This window comes from Hipposideros armiger, unplaced genomic scaffold (genome assembly GCF_001890085.2).
Source record: "Hipposideros armiger isolate ML-2016 unplaced genomic scaffold, ASM189008v1 scaffold_1261, whole genome shotgun sequence".
NCBI lineage: Eukaryota > Metazoa > Chordata > Mammalia > Chiroptera > Hipposideridae > Hipposideros > Hipposideros armiger.
The window spans coordinates 258,912-280,073 of NW_017732611.1; the positions used below are offsets into that span (position 1 = coordinate 258,912).

A 21,162-nucleotide genomic window follows, 5' to 3' on the forward strand; every position below is an offset into this window, starting at 1 on the left:
GATGGGGCTAATCTATCATCTGCCATTTAATTGGAGGGAAACCATCAGTATTTGGAGTTCTGGTTAATTTTTTTTATTGAATTTGTTTTTGTGAATTTATTTTTATTCATTTTTATTTGATTTTGTAGAATTTGTTTTATTGAATGTAGTTTTATTTTACACATTACTGTTCTCACTAACCAAATATCCTCTTCCTCTCTCTTTCCCACATCCCTTCCTTCCTCTTTTCCTCCCTTCCCTTTTTCCTTCCCTCCCTCCCTTCTTCCTCCCTTACTACTTTTAATTCCCCTTCCTTTAAATATATAGATATAATAAATAAAAGATCTAGTTTTTTTTTCTTAATGAAACATCAGAAAATTAGTGATATTTTTTTCCCCTAACAAACATATATGGTAATAACTTCCACTCAACTTTCTTTATTTTCTCCAGGAAGACCCACCACATTATGTGAGACTATGGGCAAAGCAGAAATTTGGCTAATGAGGACGTATTGGGATTTTGAATTTCCTCGTCCATACTTACCTAATTTTGAGTTTGTAGGAGGATTGCATTGTAAACCTGCCAAACCACTACCTAAGGTAGGTCTTTTATAGAGAAGGATTTTTGTACCTTATGATAAAAATTCTGATTTTCCTTTAAAGTTCGTATCCTAAATAACAGATGTATGCTGCTGGATAGTTTCAGTTTGCTACTCCAAATCAATTTTCCAAGTCATATGAGTCTCTTATGAATGATATTACTTCTTTTTTTCTGGACTGCACTTTGATGTTTAAGCTGAAGAATGAAGTGATTTCAGGAGCATGTTAAAATAGTGTGTCTACAGTGTGGGTACTAAATTGAAGAGACAGAAAACTAGAGCTTTGGAAATCACTAGGGAGACTGCTATAGTTATCCTAACAATCATGATGGAGTTATGAATAGGAACACTTGTTATAATTGAGTGACAAAGAGGCTTTCATGAGAACTCTTGGGTAGATTCCATAGGACTTGGTCATTAAGAAAAAGTAAGTGATGTCAGAAGACATGAAATCAGATATGGCTTCCTGGATAGCAGTTAACTGCTAATGAAATAAGAAACAATTAGTGAAACACTTCTTTGAAATGACAATTACCAGTTCAATTTTAAATTTACTGTAAGGAGCCAAAGGAATTTTCAGGTAGAGATTTCTAGAAATAACCTGGGTAATACAAGGTCTCTATCTCAGCAGAGAGCATTAGAAATAGATTGGGAGGGCCGGCCAAGTGGCTCAGTTGGTTAAGAGCTCGCTCAAGAGTGCGAGCTCTGAGTAACAGGGTTGCCAGTTCGATTCACGGCCTGAGCTGAGTTGCCACTGAGCTGCCAACCGACGGCAGGATGGCTCAGCTAAAAAAAAAAATGAAATAGATTGGGGGTCATTAACATAAAGTAGAAGTCATAGAACTGAGAGACCCAAGTGTTCAATTGGTTCTTTATGACCACAACATCAGGTTTTCTGGAAATAAAAAAGAAAACTGTAGGGCCAGCCGAGTGGCGCTATGGTTAAGAACTGGCTTGGGATGCCAGAGGGCCCCGGTTCGGATCCCACATATGAGGGCCAGTGACACTGCCCTCTACAGCTAAGATGCTGAACAACAGCTCAACCTGGAGCTGGGCTGCCATGAGTCCCCGGCCACGGCGACGGCGTAGGCTGCAGCCCCTGCTGCAGTGGGTTGCCATGGGCTACCATGTGTAGCCAGCAGCCAGCGTGAGTGGCCAGCAGCCGCAGTGAGCGACCGTCCAGAAGCTGGCAACTGATCTGCCTCTCCCAGGAAGAATGCAATGATGGTGCCAACTTGGGCCAGAGAAGCAACGTCCTCCACAAGTAGACTGAAGAACAAAAGGACAGCAACTTGTCTGTTCCCCTTCCCCAATTCCCCAGCGCTGTTCCATCCCCCCAATTCCCCAATAAAAATCTTAAAAAAAAAAAGGAAAACTGTATAACACGTTCCAAAGTTATCAAAGTATAAATGTGGATGAAATGTTGGAAGAAAACAATATTAAGAAGCAAAAGAAAATAATAGGTAAAAACAGTAATAATATTATATTTAACTATCTTTTTCAATAGGGAATGAGGAGATAGATACTCATTTGCTTGAATTGTAAGTAAACAAAAATAATCTCTGTAGAAGATTGCAAGTTAAATGGGTTCCCAGGAGAGTTCTTAACTTCTGTTTAGTGTAAGATGCATATTTAAGTTTCAAATTTCGTTTCAGGACTCTGAATATGCTTTTCTTATCAGCCAACTTATATCTGCAGGCACACTCTAGAGTATTATTACAGGAGATAATGAACCAATATCTAAATAAGGTACAGTAAAAGATATGACATATTCCACGGCTCTCTATATAATACCCGTCATGTTATTATGTTTATCCTCCCACTCCCACTTTCACACATACACTATTTCACAAAAACAACTCAGACATGTTTTACAAGAGGGGGGATTTTTTCCATTTCCCACCCAATTACTAATATAGGTATTTGGGCAATATGAATACCAATCATGGCTTATACCTCATATGAAAGAATTATGCCAGTCACTGAATACACAGAATAAAAAAAGCAACAAGAGGCAGTCAAATAAAGAATCTAAATCAAACAGGTAGATGTGTATGTTTTAGTGTGCATGTGTATGTATACTGCACATGATTTTTTATTCAATCATTATTTATTTAGGGAGATCAATCAAAATAGTAAAACACCAAATCTTGGGACTTTAGAGATATTTCCTTAACATTAACTAAACTAAAAATTGTAGTCTACTTTCATTAATGTCATCATCTTTCCCTTAGTAATTTTACCAGCCTTAAATTGAAAAACATCAATGAATGCAGGGCAACCACAAATAGTTACAAAGGGAATGCATGATACATCTCTAGAGAGTGATATTTACATAGATTATGAGGTCAAAGTCCCCAATCCCAGACTTTACAGTGCTCAGCTTGCTGTAAGTAATGAACAAGAGAATTTTATTTTGCAGATAAATTTATATTTTACTTCTGTGCTAAGGCTCAAATTAATGGTATGTATTTAGTGTCCCACTCTTGTGGGAAGACAGAGAATCACTGTCTCATAAATGTTATGATTATAGCAAGAGCTTAACTGTGCTGTCACCTTTTAAAGATATTACTATATATCCCATTAAAAAGTCACTTTTAGCCCTATGAATCAGGGAACAAATAAATATTAAAAAAAACCTAAATACCTAAGAAAGTTAGATCAATTTATTAATAATTTATTGGCTGTAAACTGGCATGCTAAAAAATGTTAAAGCCTATTTCAAAACCCTTTTTAGGGCTTTCCTCCAAGGAATATTTTTATGAGTTTGCAAACAAGTCTTTTGGTTCATAAATTAAGCTTTCAGAATAATAGTTCCATATACCATGAGAAAATCTGCCTCTTATCATCTAATCATTAGATATAATGGTTTGACTCCATGCCTTTATTTGTAATCACTCATTATATATTTAAGCCACAGTTTTCAGAAACATATTTTCTCTTCAGGGGACTAGAAGATTCTATGTGGTAGAAGACAGAACCAGTCTAACAATGTCTCTGACACTTCTCTTGACTCTGCCTATTTAGAAGTGTAGTGAACTTTTCCCCCTGTGATTCTATATTTTTTTAATAGAAATAATTTTATCACTGCAGGAAATGGAAGAATTTGTCCAAAGTTCAGGTGAATATGGCATTGTGGTGTTTTCTCTGGGGTCAATGGTCAAAAACCTCACAGAAGAAAAAGCCAATCTCATTGCCTCAGCGCTCGCCCAGATTCCACAGAAGGTCAGTACAACCTCCGATGTTAGTAAGCAGTTACTCTGCCAACTGGAGACAGAGTGTGGCTAATAGTACTCTTTCCAGATGAAAGCTGAAACTCATTACACATGGAGCATAACTGGCACCAACTTTAAGTAAAATTTCTCAAAACATTAAAATGTTGTATTTGGGCACATTTAATTATTTGCCTATCTAGTCTTTGCTTTACTATGAAAATGCATCTTTTAATGAAGTCAATTATTTTCAAGGAAATGGAGATAAAAATGTTAAGATCCTAATAACTTCATTTGAAATCTTATGGCCTGCACTGACTACTCCCTCAAGTTCTCCAATGTGTTAGCCCCGAGGTCCAGGAAAAGAGAGAGATTATACGCAGAGAGGACGCATGCTCAAGAATGTACTTCATATCTCTAGGTTTTATTAGGACTCTATCAAAGTGTATTTTGTTTAGAAGTAAAAGCCTAATCTTTCTAAATTGTATTTTCTACAGTTAAAAACAATTAAAAATCCTCATATTATTTCAAACAATATATATTTATAATTTATGATACTCAGTTAACTTCATTTTTTTTTTATCATTACAACTTTAGATTTCTACTCTCTATAAACTCTGATATCCTAAAAAAATAAAAAGCCAAAGTGAGAGGCAACAATTGCTTGAGATCAAAAAAGAATTGTAATTCTACAAGCACTGATTCAGGCAGAAAACCCAAATAGTGTTCCAATTAGGTGGTGAAGGCAAGGAGTATTTATGAGAAAGGAAAGGGGCATAATTACACAAATAAAAGGAAGATATTTCTGTTGGCGTTAATAAGCCAAGGAAGGAAATTCGACAGGTGCAAATAGGACTAAGTGATTCTTTAGCTATACATGGTGGTGCTAATTCTAAAGAATGTCTGTAATTCTCAGTCCAATAGTCAGGATGTCTGCTTCCTGTTAACTCTGCAAACAGTTGTTTGGAATACAATGTTGCATTTGGTCCAATCTAATGGTTATTTTGCCCACTTCCAACCTTCAAAATGTTTGAAGAGTAAGATGTTCAAGATAATTCCTCTGGAATGGCAGCTTTGACTCCATTTTGAAGTGGCTCCATTTATATTTGTCACAACTCTTATTCATGAAATATCCAAGGACTCTATATTTGTATATTAGTTAAAGTATATAAAACTCTTTAACAGTAAGTATACTATTGATCCAATTAAAACTTTGGATTTTTATTTCTAAAACTCTATTTTCATTTCTAAAAAAACTTTTTTGTCAAAGAGTTTGCCACATATTAGTATATAGTCTGGAATTTGTCCCTCAAAAGAAAAAAAAAGTATGTAATAAAAGGTCAACGTCCTAACATTATTATTGTAATATCCTAACATCCATTAAATAATAGAATATAAGTAAACCTCCTAACTCATTCTTCCTCCAAAACTAAAGAAAGATGAAAGAAAGAAAGAAAAAGGAAGGAAGGAAGGAAGGAAGGAAGGAAGGAAGGAAGGAAGGAAGGAAGGAAGGAAGGAAGAAAGAAAGAAAGAAAGAAAGAAAGAAAGAAAGAAAGAAAGAAAGAAAGAAAGAAAGAAAGGAAGGAAGGAAAGAAAGAAAGAAGAAAAAAAGGGAGGGAGAAAGAAAAGACAATCAATCATCCCAAAACCAGATAATACAAATCCAAAGCTAATTATATTTTTGGAAAAGCATTACATTTGAAACTTGACAGCTAGAATGGCCTCCTGACATAAATAAATTTATACAGTGTTGTTTGTTTTAATGCTTTTAAATTCCCAACCAACTCTGGTTGACTAAAGTAGTCCTATTTATTTTCTATTTCTTCACTTACAATCTCATTCCCCAAAGTTTTTAAGTGATAAACATAACTTCTAAGTGATAATACTATACTTAATAGACTATTAGTATAAGCCCATTCAAAAAAGGTAGATATCAGTAACCTGCTCTATCGCTCAATGTTTGCAAACTACCCCTTTTGCACATTTCTCCCAATTATCACATAAAGTAGGGTGGGCTACATGATTTTTATATAACCCTACAGCCTTAAAATTCCTTAAGGAGTGCACTTTCCCTTTTGACTGAAGACTGCATTTTCCCATCTGGAGCTGAGACACCAAAGACGAAACACCAAAGACATTGTGCAGGACCAGAGCAGAGAAGAGCAGGCAGAGCGGAGCAAGGCAGAGTGGAGTGGAGCAGGCAGGTACAGCAGAGCAGAGCAAAACAGAGCTGTCTAGCTAGAGAGGGGCCTCACTCCTGGGCTACCTAAGAGCCTTATTGTTTCACAGCCCTGCTGCTTCATAATTGAGCAGTAACACTACTGAGCTGTTCCACAGCTGTGGTGTTCTCACAGCCATGCCGTATCACAATTGAGCTATTTGCATTGAATAAAGCTGCCTTCTTCACCTCACCCCAAACTGAGGGTTCCTGTTGGCATTGAATTGGTGCTAACGCTCATCACTTGACACACTGAACTGCCAGCCTGCTCTGTTCCTACCATTTGAACTTTTTAAAAAGAATTCCTGTAATCACATTTCAACCAATAGGACGGAGACTTTCCCTGTCCAATTGGAGCTGCACAGCTATATTCTCAACCAATCAGAGCAGCTCTGCAGCCAATCAGGAAAGTGCCATTTAAACCAAACTGCAAGGATTTGGAGTCCTCATTTGTACAAGGAAAGGGCAACCAGGGACCAGAGACAGAGACTTCTCTATATGAGACAGCTCTCCTCTGGTGCAGAAAGTGCATTTCCCTTCTGCACTGAAGATGGAGGGCTGCATTTCCCCTGGCTGGAGCTGAAACACCAAAGACAGCTTTGGAGCCAAGCTGGAGCCCAGCTGTGTAGCCAGAGAGGGGCCTCACCCTAGGGCTGCCTTGCAGCCAGCAGCCATGCTTCCGTAATTGAGTTGTTTACACTGAATAAAGTTTCCTGCCTCAGTGAAAAAAGGAAAAAAATCCTTAATTGTGTGTTTTTACTTGTAAAATTAAAGCACTGTCTTCCACAGGTTTTATGGAGATACAAAGGAAAGAAACCAGCCACATTAGGAGCCAATACTCGGCTCTATGACTGGATACCCCAGAATGACCTTCTTGGTAAGACTGAAGAAAAAAAGCTGTATGATTGGATCATGGGCAAGTTGAGTGTTTAACAGCAAATAAATTCAATAAATATTTAATAATATAAAAATTTCACATTTTACTGCCAATTTTAAAGCAGATATAATCAAAGAATTGGTCATTGTTTATAAAGTTCTGCTTCCTCTGTTTCATGAAAGAGCATTTTCAGTTAGAACTTTGATCACTTTTCAAGATTCAATCTCAGTTCAGATATCACCTCCTCAGTAAAGTCTTTCCAGACAATGCAGAGGAGTTAATTCCATCTTTTACTGGGATCACAGTTTTCTAGAGAAAGCAATAACCCCTGTGCTCAGATTCTGTAGAAAATATAGACTTCATTGATTTTTCCTGTATTTTTCTCCATCTCTCTGAAATTCTGTTAAAATATTATAATGAAATCCTTACCAGCTTCTCACCCCTCCCCCTCCCCGCAAACTAGGTCACCCCAAAGCAAAAGCTTTTATCACTCATGGTGGAACCAATGGGATCTATGAAGCTATTTATCATGGAGTCCCTATGGTGGGAGTTCCCATGTTTGCTGATCAGCCTGATAACATTGCTCACATGAAGGCCAAAGGAGCGGCTGTGGAGGTGAACATAAACACAATGACCAGTGCAGATTTACTCAACGCCTTAAGAACAGTCATTAACGAACCTTCGTAAGTACTACTGCTTTGAAAGGTTTACCACTGATTATGTTCAATGTTTCATGTATTAGTAATTGGTACGCTTTCCAATAACAACCATACCATGACCAATATAAAAACTACTTTATTATTACATTTCCCAAACTGCTAGAGTGATTTGCTAAATAAACTGCAAAAAAAAGCCCTCAGATTTCAACCATCTATGAATATTTTTTTCAACATAAACAATGTAATGATTACATAAATTCTCAGATGTTTTTTCTGGATTATCTAATATATATATATATATTTGATCTCTTATATTTCCAATCTCTTCTTTTTTGAATTCTAAGTCTGTCATTCTTTCTTTTTCCCCCAATATTGTGTAAGTTTTTATCGACATGTTTTTCATCTTGCTCTCTCGGTATCTGTTCTGAATTTGTATAGGTGCCTTATATTTAAACTTGTTCCACGTTATCTCAGATGCTATTATTTTTATTCAGAGGCAAAAGTTGAAGGCTAGTTATAACATTCCATTCACATTAGTAAAAACTGAAGTTCAGGCAGTAGGTGAGACGGTAAACTCAGAATGAATTTTGAGCAGCTTTTTTTAGTGGAGCTATTTTGAGTAAAACTATCTGTTCAAAGCCCTAGAATCAGGGTTTTCTAGACAAAAGCGTCAATGAGATACTCAATATTTGCCTTAACTCCATGCTAAAACATCAGCCCTGGTTGTCCACTATTCCCTATCACTCACATTCCAATCAAACAGCTTTTATTAATATGCAAGTTTAAGTCATAATTTTCAGAATATTACAAATATCAATTCAGGAGCTGGGTATGGGGTTACGAGGTTCAGTAAAGCTTATTATAATCCTTTTTTAATTTTATTTTTATTAGTTTCAGGTGTACAGAATAACACAATGATTAGACATCTGTACACCTCACAAGGTGATAGCCCCAGCATGTCTACTACCCATTTGATACCATACATATATTGTGACCATTTTTTGCCCTCAAAAGTGATGGCCGTGACGTCTAACCTATTAGACAATTATCAGGTTGTAATTGCTCATAATTTGGTTCATTTTACTAAATATCAAAGTAGGTAAATTCTGTAATTTTTTAAAACTGTACTTAATTTTATAGAATGCTCATTAAATTTTATTGGTGATTTGAGAACTATTGATGTAAACAACAGAATAATAAATAACTTAGAATTTTCCAAGAAAATGCCTAAAATTATTTATTTTAAAATACCTTAATATTAACTCTAAAACTAATCATCTGAAATTATCTGGGAACAAGAGCATCTAGTTCAGATTGTAAATACACAATAATTTGTATCCCATTTTCCAATTACTTAAAGGAATTAAGGAACACAAAAAATTTCATTTAAATACATAAACCATAGTAATTTCAGTTATAATATTTTCAGATAACAGTCATAAAGCATTAGTGTGGTATAAATTATGAAATAATTTAAAATATGAGCATAGCTATTTCTTATCCTCTCTCATTTATAAGAAAGAATATTTTTATTTAGATTCACATGTAAAGTTTATCTTTCAAGTATATGCGTATTTCAAATATGAAATCTCTATAAATGGTGAAAACCTTCAACAAAATTTTAATTTGGAGAGATAAACTTTTACCACCACTGTAGGTTGCCTTAAATGTATTAGAAAGAATCATGTGAAATTACTGTTTTGACCCTATCTATATTTTTATCCAACTAAAAGAGTATATGATTATTCTTTCTCATTGTGCACAAAAAAGAACACAGTACCCCTTGCTGCTGGATCTGTGCCACATTCACTGGTGAATGATGACCACATTTATCCTCCCCCTATCCCAACAATGTCTTGCTCACACTAGGACATCTCATCAAAAGCCACTTTCTTTCTGATATCTACATGTCTCCAGGTTAGAAATTTTATTTCTATTAAAAATAAACAAAAAGAAACATACTATTTCTGTCTCAGCCACCAAGAAATGTCCAGTGAAGACATAGCTTACCTTTCAAATACATACCTTATACCCATTGTTGTTTGAGAGGCCCTTTGAGATGTTAATGCTATAGCTATGACTATTGTGATGCCACAATAGTTAGAGGCTCAAATTCTAGTGAGATATTTCTATCTACCTTCAAAACCCAAATTCCATCTCCTTACCATTTCTAAAAGTTCCCTAGCCCCCTCATTTAATTTTGACATTGCTAATACAGACACTGTCCTTTGTATAATAAACACACAGTGTGTACAATGGAGGAATCTCAGACACTGAAAAAATGACTCATCAATGTTGACCACCAATTTCCTGCATCTGTCATTATTAACTAGTCAGACATGAGGGTCCATGCTTATGGACTTTGTAATGGCTATTTTCCCACAATATGGGTTAGCCACTGTCTTGGTATTAGGACAATTCTTGAAATCATACTTCAAACAATATTAAAATCCTTCTTGAAAAAATTAGGCTTATTGCTTTTTTATATGTTTACACTTGACTACATTCTGTTAAAAACATATTTTTTACATACTATCCCTTTTACAACTCTTAAAAAGCTATGCAACCAGCAAAGTTCCTGTCACAGCAAGAATTAAATGTTTCCTCAACACATCCATGACATTTGGCTGGCATAACATATAATATGTTATACAAAGGTATTACATACTTAAACTTTAATATAAACAAAACCACTAATTTCTGTCTATGTTCTTGTCTAACAGCTATAAAGAGAATGCTATGAGGTTATCAAGGATTCACCATGATCAACCTGTGAAGCCCCTGGATCGAGCAGTCTTCTGGATCGAGTTTGTCATGCGCCACAAAGGAGCGAAACACCTGCGGCCAGCTGCTCACAACCTCACCTGGTTTCAGTACCACTCTTTGGATGTGATTGGATTCCTGCTGGCCTGTGTGGCAACTGCTATATTTTTGGTCACAAAATGTTGTTTATTTTCTTGTCAAAAATTTGGTAAAACAGGAAAGAAAAAAAAGAGGGACTAGCTCTTTCTAAGTGTGGTCAAGGCCTGAATGGGCAATCCTGTTTAGTTAAACCACAGTGACCGTAATGAAAACACATAATCTTCATCCTGTTTTCAAAATTCCCATTCTTCTACCTTAGCCTACAGATAAAGCCTAGAATTCAACAACACCATTAACTAGTGAGCATGTCCTATTCTTTCTTTGTCTTTTCCCGGGTGGCTTTACCCTGTTTCTTCCACTTTTCTGACACAGGGACATTATGTATAATATCAAAATTTTCTTTATGTTTAACCTGAAGTTTCTTTATGCTGGCAATATGCTAAATTCTGGGGAGCACACAAAATGTGAGCTGAATTTGATGGATGTAAGGAACATGGAAGAATGAAATTTACAAGTTCCCCTAGAACATACAGATGAGGGAAACATCACAGAAGATTAGCATATTTTAAGAATAGTATTGATTTCTTTCTGAATAAAAATAAGCTCTTCTACTTGCCCAGTGTTACTGGGGTCAGAGCATGCATTGATAATTACTGTGATGGCACATCACACTAGGAATAATACACACTTCCATTAAACAAGTAGATAATCATGACTTAAGTTCTACCTTTAGTCAACAAGTATTCTAGGGTGCCCTTTCAAGTAGGGGTCTGGGTACTTCAAACAAAAAAAGAGCATTCAAACAAAAAAAAATCAATTGAGTCATTATTTTTTATCAAGGACAGAGAATGTAGCAACAAGTTAAAGGTGAACAGATCATTTTTAGGAGAAATAATAAGAAATATTAATAAAAAAACTTTTAGTAATTTTATTAAATTTTTAATTAATAGTACAATTAATAACTTTAAAGTTAAATGTCAATTCATTATATTTAAAATCACTAATGTTCATAATCTATTATCACTATTTATAATCAAAGGTTTAGTTTTCAGTCAAAACAAATATTTACTTGGACTATAAGAACATTATATTATTTTTTAGGCTCTACCTTCTACAAATTTAAATTCATCAATTAATTGTTATGCAATAAGAGAATAGCAGACCTCCTTGACCAAAAATATGTTATAGTAAATATTTATCAATGCAAAAACAAAAACAAAAACAAAAACAAAACCTAAAGGCAAATGTTCACATTTGAATCAGTTTTGTATTAATTTAACTAATAAAGACTGAACTTTCTTTTTTTTAAAGATTTTATTGGGGAATTGGGGGAGGGGAACAGTGTTGGAGAATTGGGGAAGGGGAACAGCCAAGCTGTTCTTCATTCTTCATTGTGGAGGGCACCAGTCGCCATCTGGCTTCCCTTCAGCAGCTCATGGCCTCTAAAGCTCAAGGTTCTGTGTTCAATCTTAGTTGCAGGTGGGCATAGCCGACCATCGAACAGGCAATCTTGTTGTTACACCAGATGAGCCATCCTGCCACCTGTTGGCAGCTGAGTGACAGCTCAGCTTAGGCTCAGCATCACTGGCCCATGTGGGGATCGAACCGGTGGACCTGTTGCTCAGAGCTCGCGCTCTTAAGCCAACTCTTAACCAACTGAGCCACTCGGTCAGCCCCAGACTGAACTTTCATCATCCTTTATAAACTTAATGACATGTCTAAAGATTTAATTTCAGTATTTGATATATGATTGAGGAGATAACTGATATCCACTGGCTTACTGATTTTTGAAATTCTTATTAATTTCAATATAGTATGTTAAAAGTTACTTCCAATTTAAAAATAACTGTATCATGGAACATATTAAGTATTTCTTCTTGAATATGTCCATTATTGAAAATGCAAATAAATTCTACAAAATTTTTTGTGAAGGCTGAATATGTATTTGTTATATGTGATTTTTAAAGAGTGACTCATATTGATGTATTTTTTACTTTTACAATTTCATTGTATTTGGAGAAGAACTGTTTATGTTTGCTCTAAGCCCAGTTTATTTTCTGCAATTAGAATTTAGTGAATGGCTATGATCCAATGAGAGGTGAGCTGGCCATCTGTAGCACTACTGAGCACTACCCAATTTCAGGCATCCATTTGATTTCTAGTACTGGCCACCATTGCATAGAAGACGCTTCTGCTCAATATCCACTGCTCACCTGATATTTCCCTCCTGCTCTCTAATTATCTGCATAGCTCTTCCTTTGCCTGAATATCATCAGAAACCAGCTGGCAAAACTTCCTGGGTAATAGCAACTGCATTAGTTAGTATAACTGCAGCATATACTTGGATTAAAAAACAAAAAGTATGATAATGAACTTTCTCTACCAGTCATTCATACAATTGTTCAAATCAGGAAATTCTCATCACTAACACAGCAGAAGCCAAGTCCCACCAACCAGAATACTTTGCACAAGTCTTACATTCTCAGAACTTAGAGATGTTCAGGAGGCTAAACTTCATACTTTTATTTTGTACATATACTTTCCATGTGCCCCTTCTCTCTGGTCAGGGTTATTTACCTAACAAGACGATCCAAATTTTCATGCACTCAAAATCAGTGTGGTAATATATCCTATCTGAATGATTCATCACAGCTTTCCATTGAACTTTACTATGGGACATCAGAGTTTTAAGATGGGCTCTAGTAACCTGCTTGATATTAGACATTATTTTGCCTACAATTACCCTGTGTCAGCAACCTAGTTATTGTGGTATTTTGATTCATCACCACAGCCAGGAGAGTAACACTTTCTCCTACTGAATTCTAAAGCACAGGAGCTTAAAATAATCAAGGAGCACTCAGAGCTTTCAATCTAAGTAAACCTCAAAACTGCCTGACTCTAAGTTACAATAATGAAAAAAAAACGAAAAGCTGCTTGTTAGGGGATGCATTCTCACTTTCAATCCCTTGAACTCTGAACCTATGTATTCAAACTAAATACATAAGGCATTGCATAGCAGGCCACGATTTCAGCATAGACTCCATCTTTTAAGACACCACCTAAAACATAGGGTATAATCTCAGCTAAACCCTGAAAAGCTTTCATATATAATAGGAAACTTGGTAAAATCAGAAAATTGCATCCATATTAGACTTTGTTGCATTTCCATAGCTATAAATATGTTTCCTAGTCGTATACAACGCTGACATCAATACCATGATTTTTACTGAAACTTCATGCCCATGGTCTGTGATGTTGGCAAAAATACTACAGAGAGCAGAGGTTGGGAGGGTATTTTGTATTTAGAAATTATAACTACTTCTATGGAGAAAATGGATGCATCCTCTAGGATGGAAGGTGACCAATGCAATCTTCTACCCTCTGTGTGGCTAGAACCCTAGGGAATGGTGTCACATTGAGAACGAGGTGGAAAAATACCTTCTATTAACAAACAAAGCATATAAACACCTAAAGTAGCCTGATGAGGCTTGGTGAGATGAATTCCATGCTGTGCATTCATGTATGGTTTCCATCCCATTCTCCATTGCTCCTCTGCACGTGAGTTTTATGATCAAATTCTGGAAGGTCTGGAAAAAGACAGTGGCATACACAGGGCTGCTCATCCAGAACACCTTATTATTGAGGTATTTGTCTACAATACTTGATTTCTGGAGGAATTCCCAGTGGATTATGAAAACCTTCATAATCTATGCAAATCACAAAAAAGTTTATCCACATAATTCTACCACAGATCTGCTTGCCTTTAATCTTCCCTGTAAATCTTCCCAAGTCTTTGACCAATCAATTAATCCATTAGTCACTGTTCATGAGTCTGTAGATCTGTAAAGCAGGCCATTCTCTTTATAATTCAATGCTTGTTTTATAGATTTTAAGATTTTAGTAGCTTCACTTATATAAAATTATATAACTTCCCATTGAATGAAACATTTTGTTAACATTTTTCATTTTCATTTTTATTTTTGGTAATACTTTTTGAGTTAAAATCAATTATTTCTAATATCAATATATTGTAACAATATCTACATTCATTCCTCAAATGTATATATGACATTTTTCATATATTTACTTTAAACGCTTTTATGTTTCAATGATTTATATGTTTTCTTTTTAGTTAGGCTATAACTAGACTTTTATAAATTAACTGTATAGGTATTTTCTAAACACAAAATTCTCATCTGCTTTTGTTTATTTGGAAACCACTGTATTTCATTTTTTGTGTCTCTCATGAATTTTCTGTGTTTCTGATTATCTTTCCCCATTTTTCTTTTGTTCCATATAAATGATGAAGTGTTTTTTGTTTTGCTGTGCTTTTCCAATTTTTTCATCTACTTATTTGGAAGTTACACACTGTAGTAACATTTAGGCATGCCTCTTTTAACCAGTACATAACTGAATTTTTATAATCCAATATGTTTTACATCTTTTACTGGGGAATTTTATCCAGGTACATTTGCTAGGATAACTGATATATTTTATATTTATGATCATGTGATCAAGATATTGTACACAAGAACTCAGTAACATGGTCATACCTAAACAGCCTAGTAAAAGTTGTCTCTAGATATCCATCTATCAAATATAACTCATACCTGAAATATTGAAAATTGCTAACCGTTGAAGCACCCTCCCCTTTTTCCTCAAGTACAGTAAGGCATTTAGTATGTGCTAAGGCTATATCCAAAAATTCTTTGAAATTAAAACAATCTCATTGGAATTATTATGTGAGCTTAGAAAATGTAATTATTATATAAAAATTATGCACATGGTGTCTCTCAATGACTAAACTACCGATTATTAGTTTTATAGATGAAAACATTGTCTTTATAACTCAACTGTATGTTAATAATATAGCTAAAGGAAATGGTTATCAGTCACTTATAATTCACCCTTTTGATCCACAATTCCTCACATGTAACATTTCAAATAAACCTTATGTAATAATTACTTTTGTAAGCATTCATTCTCTTTTATTAGATATGTTCTATATTTATTATTGTGAGTCACTTCTAAGTACACAATTTTGGTAAACATTATATGATCACTCTTAAAATGTGGCCTCACCCACGGGTTTGGTAGTCAAGGCAGAATGTGAGGCGCGTACAACAAGGCAATATAAAGAATATAAACACATTTTATATCCTCTGTGAGATGGGGTTCTCATTAATCACTGAAATTTCATGCAAGTAGCCTCAGGAAAAATTTCTGTGTTGTCAAATCAAAAGCGTTGAACTGTATGACTTCAGACATACATAACTCTGAGTGCTAAAATGTGATGACTCTAAAAGGAGACTTTCCACCCTGGGGTGTATTTCACCACCAACTATGATTAGAACCCTAAAGAGAAAAGGATTCTCAACTGAGTTTTTCTCTTTAGTTCAGTTGAAAAGCACATTATTTTGCTCATATTAAATAGTTGATGTTTATTTGTAAAGGCTTAGTCCTAAAATTAATACCTAGCATGTGTTCCCCTTCAAACAATGTCAATTACAGGCAGCAGTAAAGTAAGCATGCAGCAGTTGTTGCATGTACACATGTCCCCTCGTCCCAAAAGGATGGTAGTCATGGGCGTGAAATACTAGAATTCTGGCTATGAATATAGTGGTCCACCAGGAGACATGATGAGATTAGACTTGGGAGGATGAGATGGAGTAATAGTCAAAATCCTTCAAGCATAGGAGTCAACCAGAGACTCTAACAAGATGAGAACAGGGATACATCACTGACTACAGTGGAAAATCACTGATAGTGGTTCGTTGCAAATATGGTGGGACTAATTTATCATTTTCAGTTTAATTGGGGGCAAATAAGCTTTTAATTCATCAATAGTCTGGATTTGGGCTTAAATTTTTGGTTGACTTTCTTGTAGTGAAAGTACAATAACATATAACTATACTTTCTCTACCTATTCTCCTCTCTATCTTACTCTATCTTCCATTCTCTCTTTCTTCCTCTTTTTCTCTTCTTTTCTCTCCTCCCTTCCTTCATTTCCTTCCTTCCTTCCTTCCTTCCTTCCTTCCTTCCTTCCTTCCTTCCTTCCTGCCTGCCTGCCTTCCTGCCTATTATTAATTAATGCCACTTTTCTATTTATGATTATAAACCATAATTATTCTAGAGGACCTAGCCTTACAAGTATTTTTCCTCAAATGCTGTATCAGTAAGAGGTGCAATTTTCCATTTAACTTATAGGTGAATTGGTTCCACTTAACCCTTCTTTGTTTCCTTTAGGAAAAACCACTACATTATGCAAGAGTTGGAGAAAGTGGAAATTTGACTAATCTGAACATACTGGAGTATAAAACTCCTTATCTACTTAGCTACTTTTTAGTTTATTGGAAAATTGTACTGCTAACCCACCACAATTTTACTTAAGGTAGGCCTATTACAGTAGAGTTTTTATATCCCTTATGATATGACACCTGATATCCCTTTAAAGAATATAGCCTCAATAACAGTGACATGCGACTGGACAACTTGGTTTGCAACTCCATTTTTCCACATAACAGAAGATCTTCTAAGTAATATTAGCTCATATGGAGGTATAACAGAATTTTAGCTGAAGAATGACATGAATGAACTGGCAACTTAAAATGCCAGTGAGATTAAAGCGTAGATAATGGATTGTAGGCATAGAAAAGTATAACCACACAGATCACTAGGGGGACTGCTTTAGTAATCCTGACAAGCATAATTGAGATCACAAATAAGCGTTCTTACAATTACGGTAGAGAGATAAAAATACTTTCACAACACATTTTGAGGTCAATTCAAAGGTTTGGTAAGTGAGAGAGGTTAAGTGTTCAGGGAAGAGAAGGAGTTAAGGTGGACTCCTGGATTCCTATCCAGTGTGTTTGTTTGGATATTGATGGCTTTTACTGAAATGGGAAACAATTGGAGGGGCAACTTTTTAAGGTAAATGCATGTATGTTGCATTCCCTTTTGGATTTATTCACTTCAAGGAGTCAAAGCAATAATTTATAGGTGGAGATATTTAGAAGTCATCTGGAATATAATCAATAATATTATAATAACTACATATGGTGTCAGATGGGTACTAGAATTATCAAGGTGATCACTTTGTAAGTTATATAAATATCTAATCAATATGTTGTACACTTGAAACTAATATAATATTGTACATGTTGTGTAATCAAAAAAAATTTTTTTTAAGCTGAGCCATCCTGCTACCTGTTGGCAGCTCAGCTGCTGCTCAGCTCGGGCTGGACTCGAACCGCTGTTGCTCAGAGCTCAAACTCATGAGCGAGCTCTTAACCAACTGAGCCACTCAGCCGGCCCTCACAGAAGAGTTTTTGATTTCTATTTAAGTCAAGATTCTGTCTATTCTTTTTACCCCCCAGTCAAGTTATAACTACATTCCAACCTCTATTGAGAGATACTATTACAGGAGATAATGAATCAATACTTATTAGACATACAGATTGAGATGTTTCTTGGCTCTCTAGATAATCTTCCATTCTATAATATCATGTACTCTTCTACTCCCACTTTTCACACCTAAACACACACACATGTGCATAGACACATACCATACAATGAACCGTAGTCCATCACAAAGTCATCTAAGTGATGCAAGATGGAAAAAATTGTTCTCTTCTCAAAAATTCATCTATTAATATAAAAGTTTCTGCAATGTGAGTACGTATCATGAGTTACAGCTCTCCTGAAAAAATCTGGGTATAGTAGGAGGTACAAACTGTTTATTGAGTGTGTTTATGCAAAAGTAATTACATTAATGTATACTAATTATTACCACAGTATAGACAGATGAGTAGAAGATGAATGATTAACCACTTCATATCTTGAAACTTTACCATCTGCCTAAATCTGAATATCCAAGGAGCATATAAATATTTTCATACAGTTGTCTTGATTAAAGCTGTCACTTCAGGGAAAAAAAATCTGATAGATCATATTGATTCCTGAACCTGCTGCTAATTTTGTGTATCATATTTTACCTAATGATACTATCGGACTTTTGGTCTTTCAGGTAGAAATCCTATTTCTTTACATCTTTGTACAAACTTTGTACACACCTTTACTCTTAAGCATCTTTTTCAATCTCAGATCTAATCACTAATCACAAGTTTTAACTGTATTCCTAACATTTACTATTTTCAGACCATGACTCAAACTTATGATTCCATGTTTAAGTTACTAAAATACATTTTTAATAATTTTCCCTTCTTTGAAACTCTTGCTTTTGTATGCCAACCTATACTTAGCCACAAGAATTGTTTGCTAAAGGAAATATTTGAGCTCTGTCTGCTTTCTTTAAAATTTGATTAAGTAAGTTTTGCCTATAATTTAAAATCCAAACCCATAGTATATCTATCAAGACTACCTAATGTCTGCTAGTTCAATCTAACTTTCTTCTATAAACTACCGCCCACATCTTTCTCTGTGATCCATACCCACTGGAATGTTTTCCAAATATCCATGAACTTTTCTCATTCCTTCATTCATTGTGAAATCTGTCATTTTGCCACATTCTGCCTAGATCCTACCAAGGCTTTCATCTTACCTCATATATTATCTACCTTACTAAAACTGTTCCCAATTATTCCATAGAAAACTAACTGCTTTTTCTTTGGAATTCTGAACATCACGTATTCAGATGACTTTTAACAAAAATTTCCCCGTAGGTAGCCATGTTTACTTAAGCAAATTATTTTGCTACTCTACATAGGGAAAACGATGTGGGGTATGTGTTCACCTAACCTCCTGGCACCTTTGAACACAGAGTAGAATGGGAGTTGGTTTGTGTGTGTGTGTGAGTGTGTGTGTGTGTGTGTGTGTGTGTGTGTGTGTGATGTGAACTTTAGGGGGTTCTTGTTTATTTCCCTTATTGCCCATCTAGAGAATAAATGTATCTCTAGTTCATTTATTTCATTTTTAAGTTCTAAAGTTGGAAGAATTTTTCCCAGATATATTTGCATTTCTGTTTTAGTCCCTCAATAAACATTAAACTTGCAAGCAATGAATAAACGTTTCCCTTAAAAGTTAATTTTTAACTTACTATGTGTCTTAACTGCCACTCACCTCTGTGCCCAGCAGACACACGAAACTCCTGCAGAGCAGCATATGAGGAGCTGCTGACATGCTGTCTGACAAGTGGGCTTTGGTGATTCTGCTCTTGCAGCTCTGCAGCACTGACTGTGGATTCTGTGGGAAAGTTCTGGTGTGGCCGTGTGACATGAGCCACTGGCTCAATATGAAGATTATTCTGGAGGAACTCACAGAGAGAGGACATGAGGTGACAGTGTTGACACCTGAACATACTCAGCTCATTGATTACAAGAAGCCTTCCCGACTGAACTTTGAGATATTTTATTCACCACATGACAAAGAACTAATTGAGACTGTAAATGTTAAATTTATGGATCTAGTTCTTAATGTCTTACCACTCTGGCAATCAGTGATAAAAATGAACAATTTCTTTGTTGAAATAAATCAAATTTTAAAATCCATGTGTGAGAGTACAGTCTACAATCAGACGCTCATGAGGAAGCTGCAGGAAACCAACTACGATGTAATGGTTATAGACCCTGTGATGCCCTGTGGAGAGCTGGTGGCTGAATTGCTTGCAGTCCCTTCTGTGTTCACTTTAAGAGCCTCTTTAGCCGGCATAAAGGAGAAACACTGTGGGAAACTTCCAGCTCCACTTTCCTATGTACCTGTTCAGATGGTGGGACTAACAGACCGAATGACCTTTCTGGAAAGAGTAAAAAATGCAATGCTTTCAGTTTTCTTTGACTTCTGGGACCAATATTCTGACATTCGTTTTTGGGACCAGGTTTTTACTGAGGCATTAGGTAAGAGACCCTACTTTGCATTTTAAGCTTGTCATCAAAAGAAATTTAAGATTTAAGTGAAATTTTTGTAAATGAATGGAGTACATTTTAAAATATTTGTTTTCCATTTAAACTCCATATGCAACAGCAATGTACCGGTTATCGAAAACTAAGTGTAAATGGGGACAAGAAATCTGTTGCCATGGTTACTGTTTCTTTACAGTCATTAAACCACTTCTCATAAGATAGCTTGATAACTGTTAAGTTCATGCAAAACAATACAGAACACAAACAAGATGTTAATCCTCTGGAAGATGGATTGTATGTCATATCTGGATATTACATATAAGTTTAGTACACTGAATTTCTATATTAGAGGATTCATAGCTATTTTTGGTAAAGAGAGAATAATGTTTATTCTAAGAGTAAGATAAGCTATTTGCTTGACATCAACAATGCACTGAAATATGATCATTATTAGCAAAGACTGTATTTAATTCATCTAAATCTGCTCCAACAATTTTTGGTAATTAGTGATGATTACAGTGAATCTTATACCATTTCTCATGGAACAGGATGCCTACCATTCTTATCCCTCTCATAAACTTCAGAAAATCCTATTTGGACTGGTTCATCATGGCTGGTCATAGAAATAGTCCAAGGATGCTTTATACTTCTTGGGAGAGTGCTACACAAAAACCTGAAAGGGGAATTAAAAATCTCAAAAAGACATGTGTCTTGAGCAGTAACAGAGAGTTGATTTTTTGTTTTTACTTCACTGATATACACTTATTCTACTTATTATTATTATTATTTTTTAAAGATTTTTATTGGAGAATTGGGGGGATGGGAACAGTGCTGGGGAATTGGGGGAAGGGGAACAGACAAGTTGCTGTCGTTTTGTTCTTCAGTCTAGTTGTGGAGGGC

General features: G+C 35.4%; 2 protein-coding genes across 4 annotated transcripts in view; both read left to right on the plus strand.

Annotated features, from left to right (window-relative positions):
* The window catches only part of LOC109377020 (UDP-glucuronosyltransferase 2A1), a 49,953-nt gene extending 38,204 nt beyond the window's left edge, over positions 1–11,749 (plus strand). For all 3 annotated transcript variants that reach the window (XM_019633229.1, XM_019633227.1, XM_019633228.1), the window contains 5 exons: positions 430–578; positions 3,671–3,802; positions 6,797–6,884; positions 7,348–7,567; positions 10,267–11,749. In XM_019633229.1, the coding sequence (XP_019488774.1) occupies positions 430–578; positions 3,671–3,802; positions 6,797–6,884; positions 7,348–7,567; positions 10,267–10,546 (869 nt within the window). In that variant the 3' untranslated portion in view covers positions 10,547–11,749. The remainder of the gene's footprint in view (positions 1–429; positions 579–3,670; positions 3,803–6,796; positions 6,885–7,347; positions 7,568–10,266) is intronic.
* A 7,752-nt stretch (positions 11,750–19,501) lies between these two features.
* LOC109377021 (UDP-glucuronosyltransferase 2A3-like) overlaps positions 19,502–21,162 on the plus strand; it is a 23,633-nt gene continuing 21,972 nt past the window's right edge. Inside the window, exon 1 of the mRNA XM_019633230.1 lies at positions 19,502–20,256. Within this exon, the coding sequence (XP_019488775.1) occupies positions 19,542–20,256 (715 nt within the window). The 5' untranslated portion in view covers positions 19,502–19,541. The remainder of the gene's footprint in view (positions 20,257–21,162) is intronic.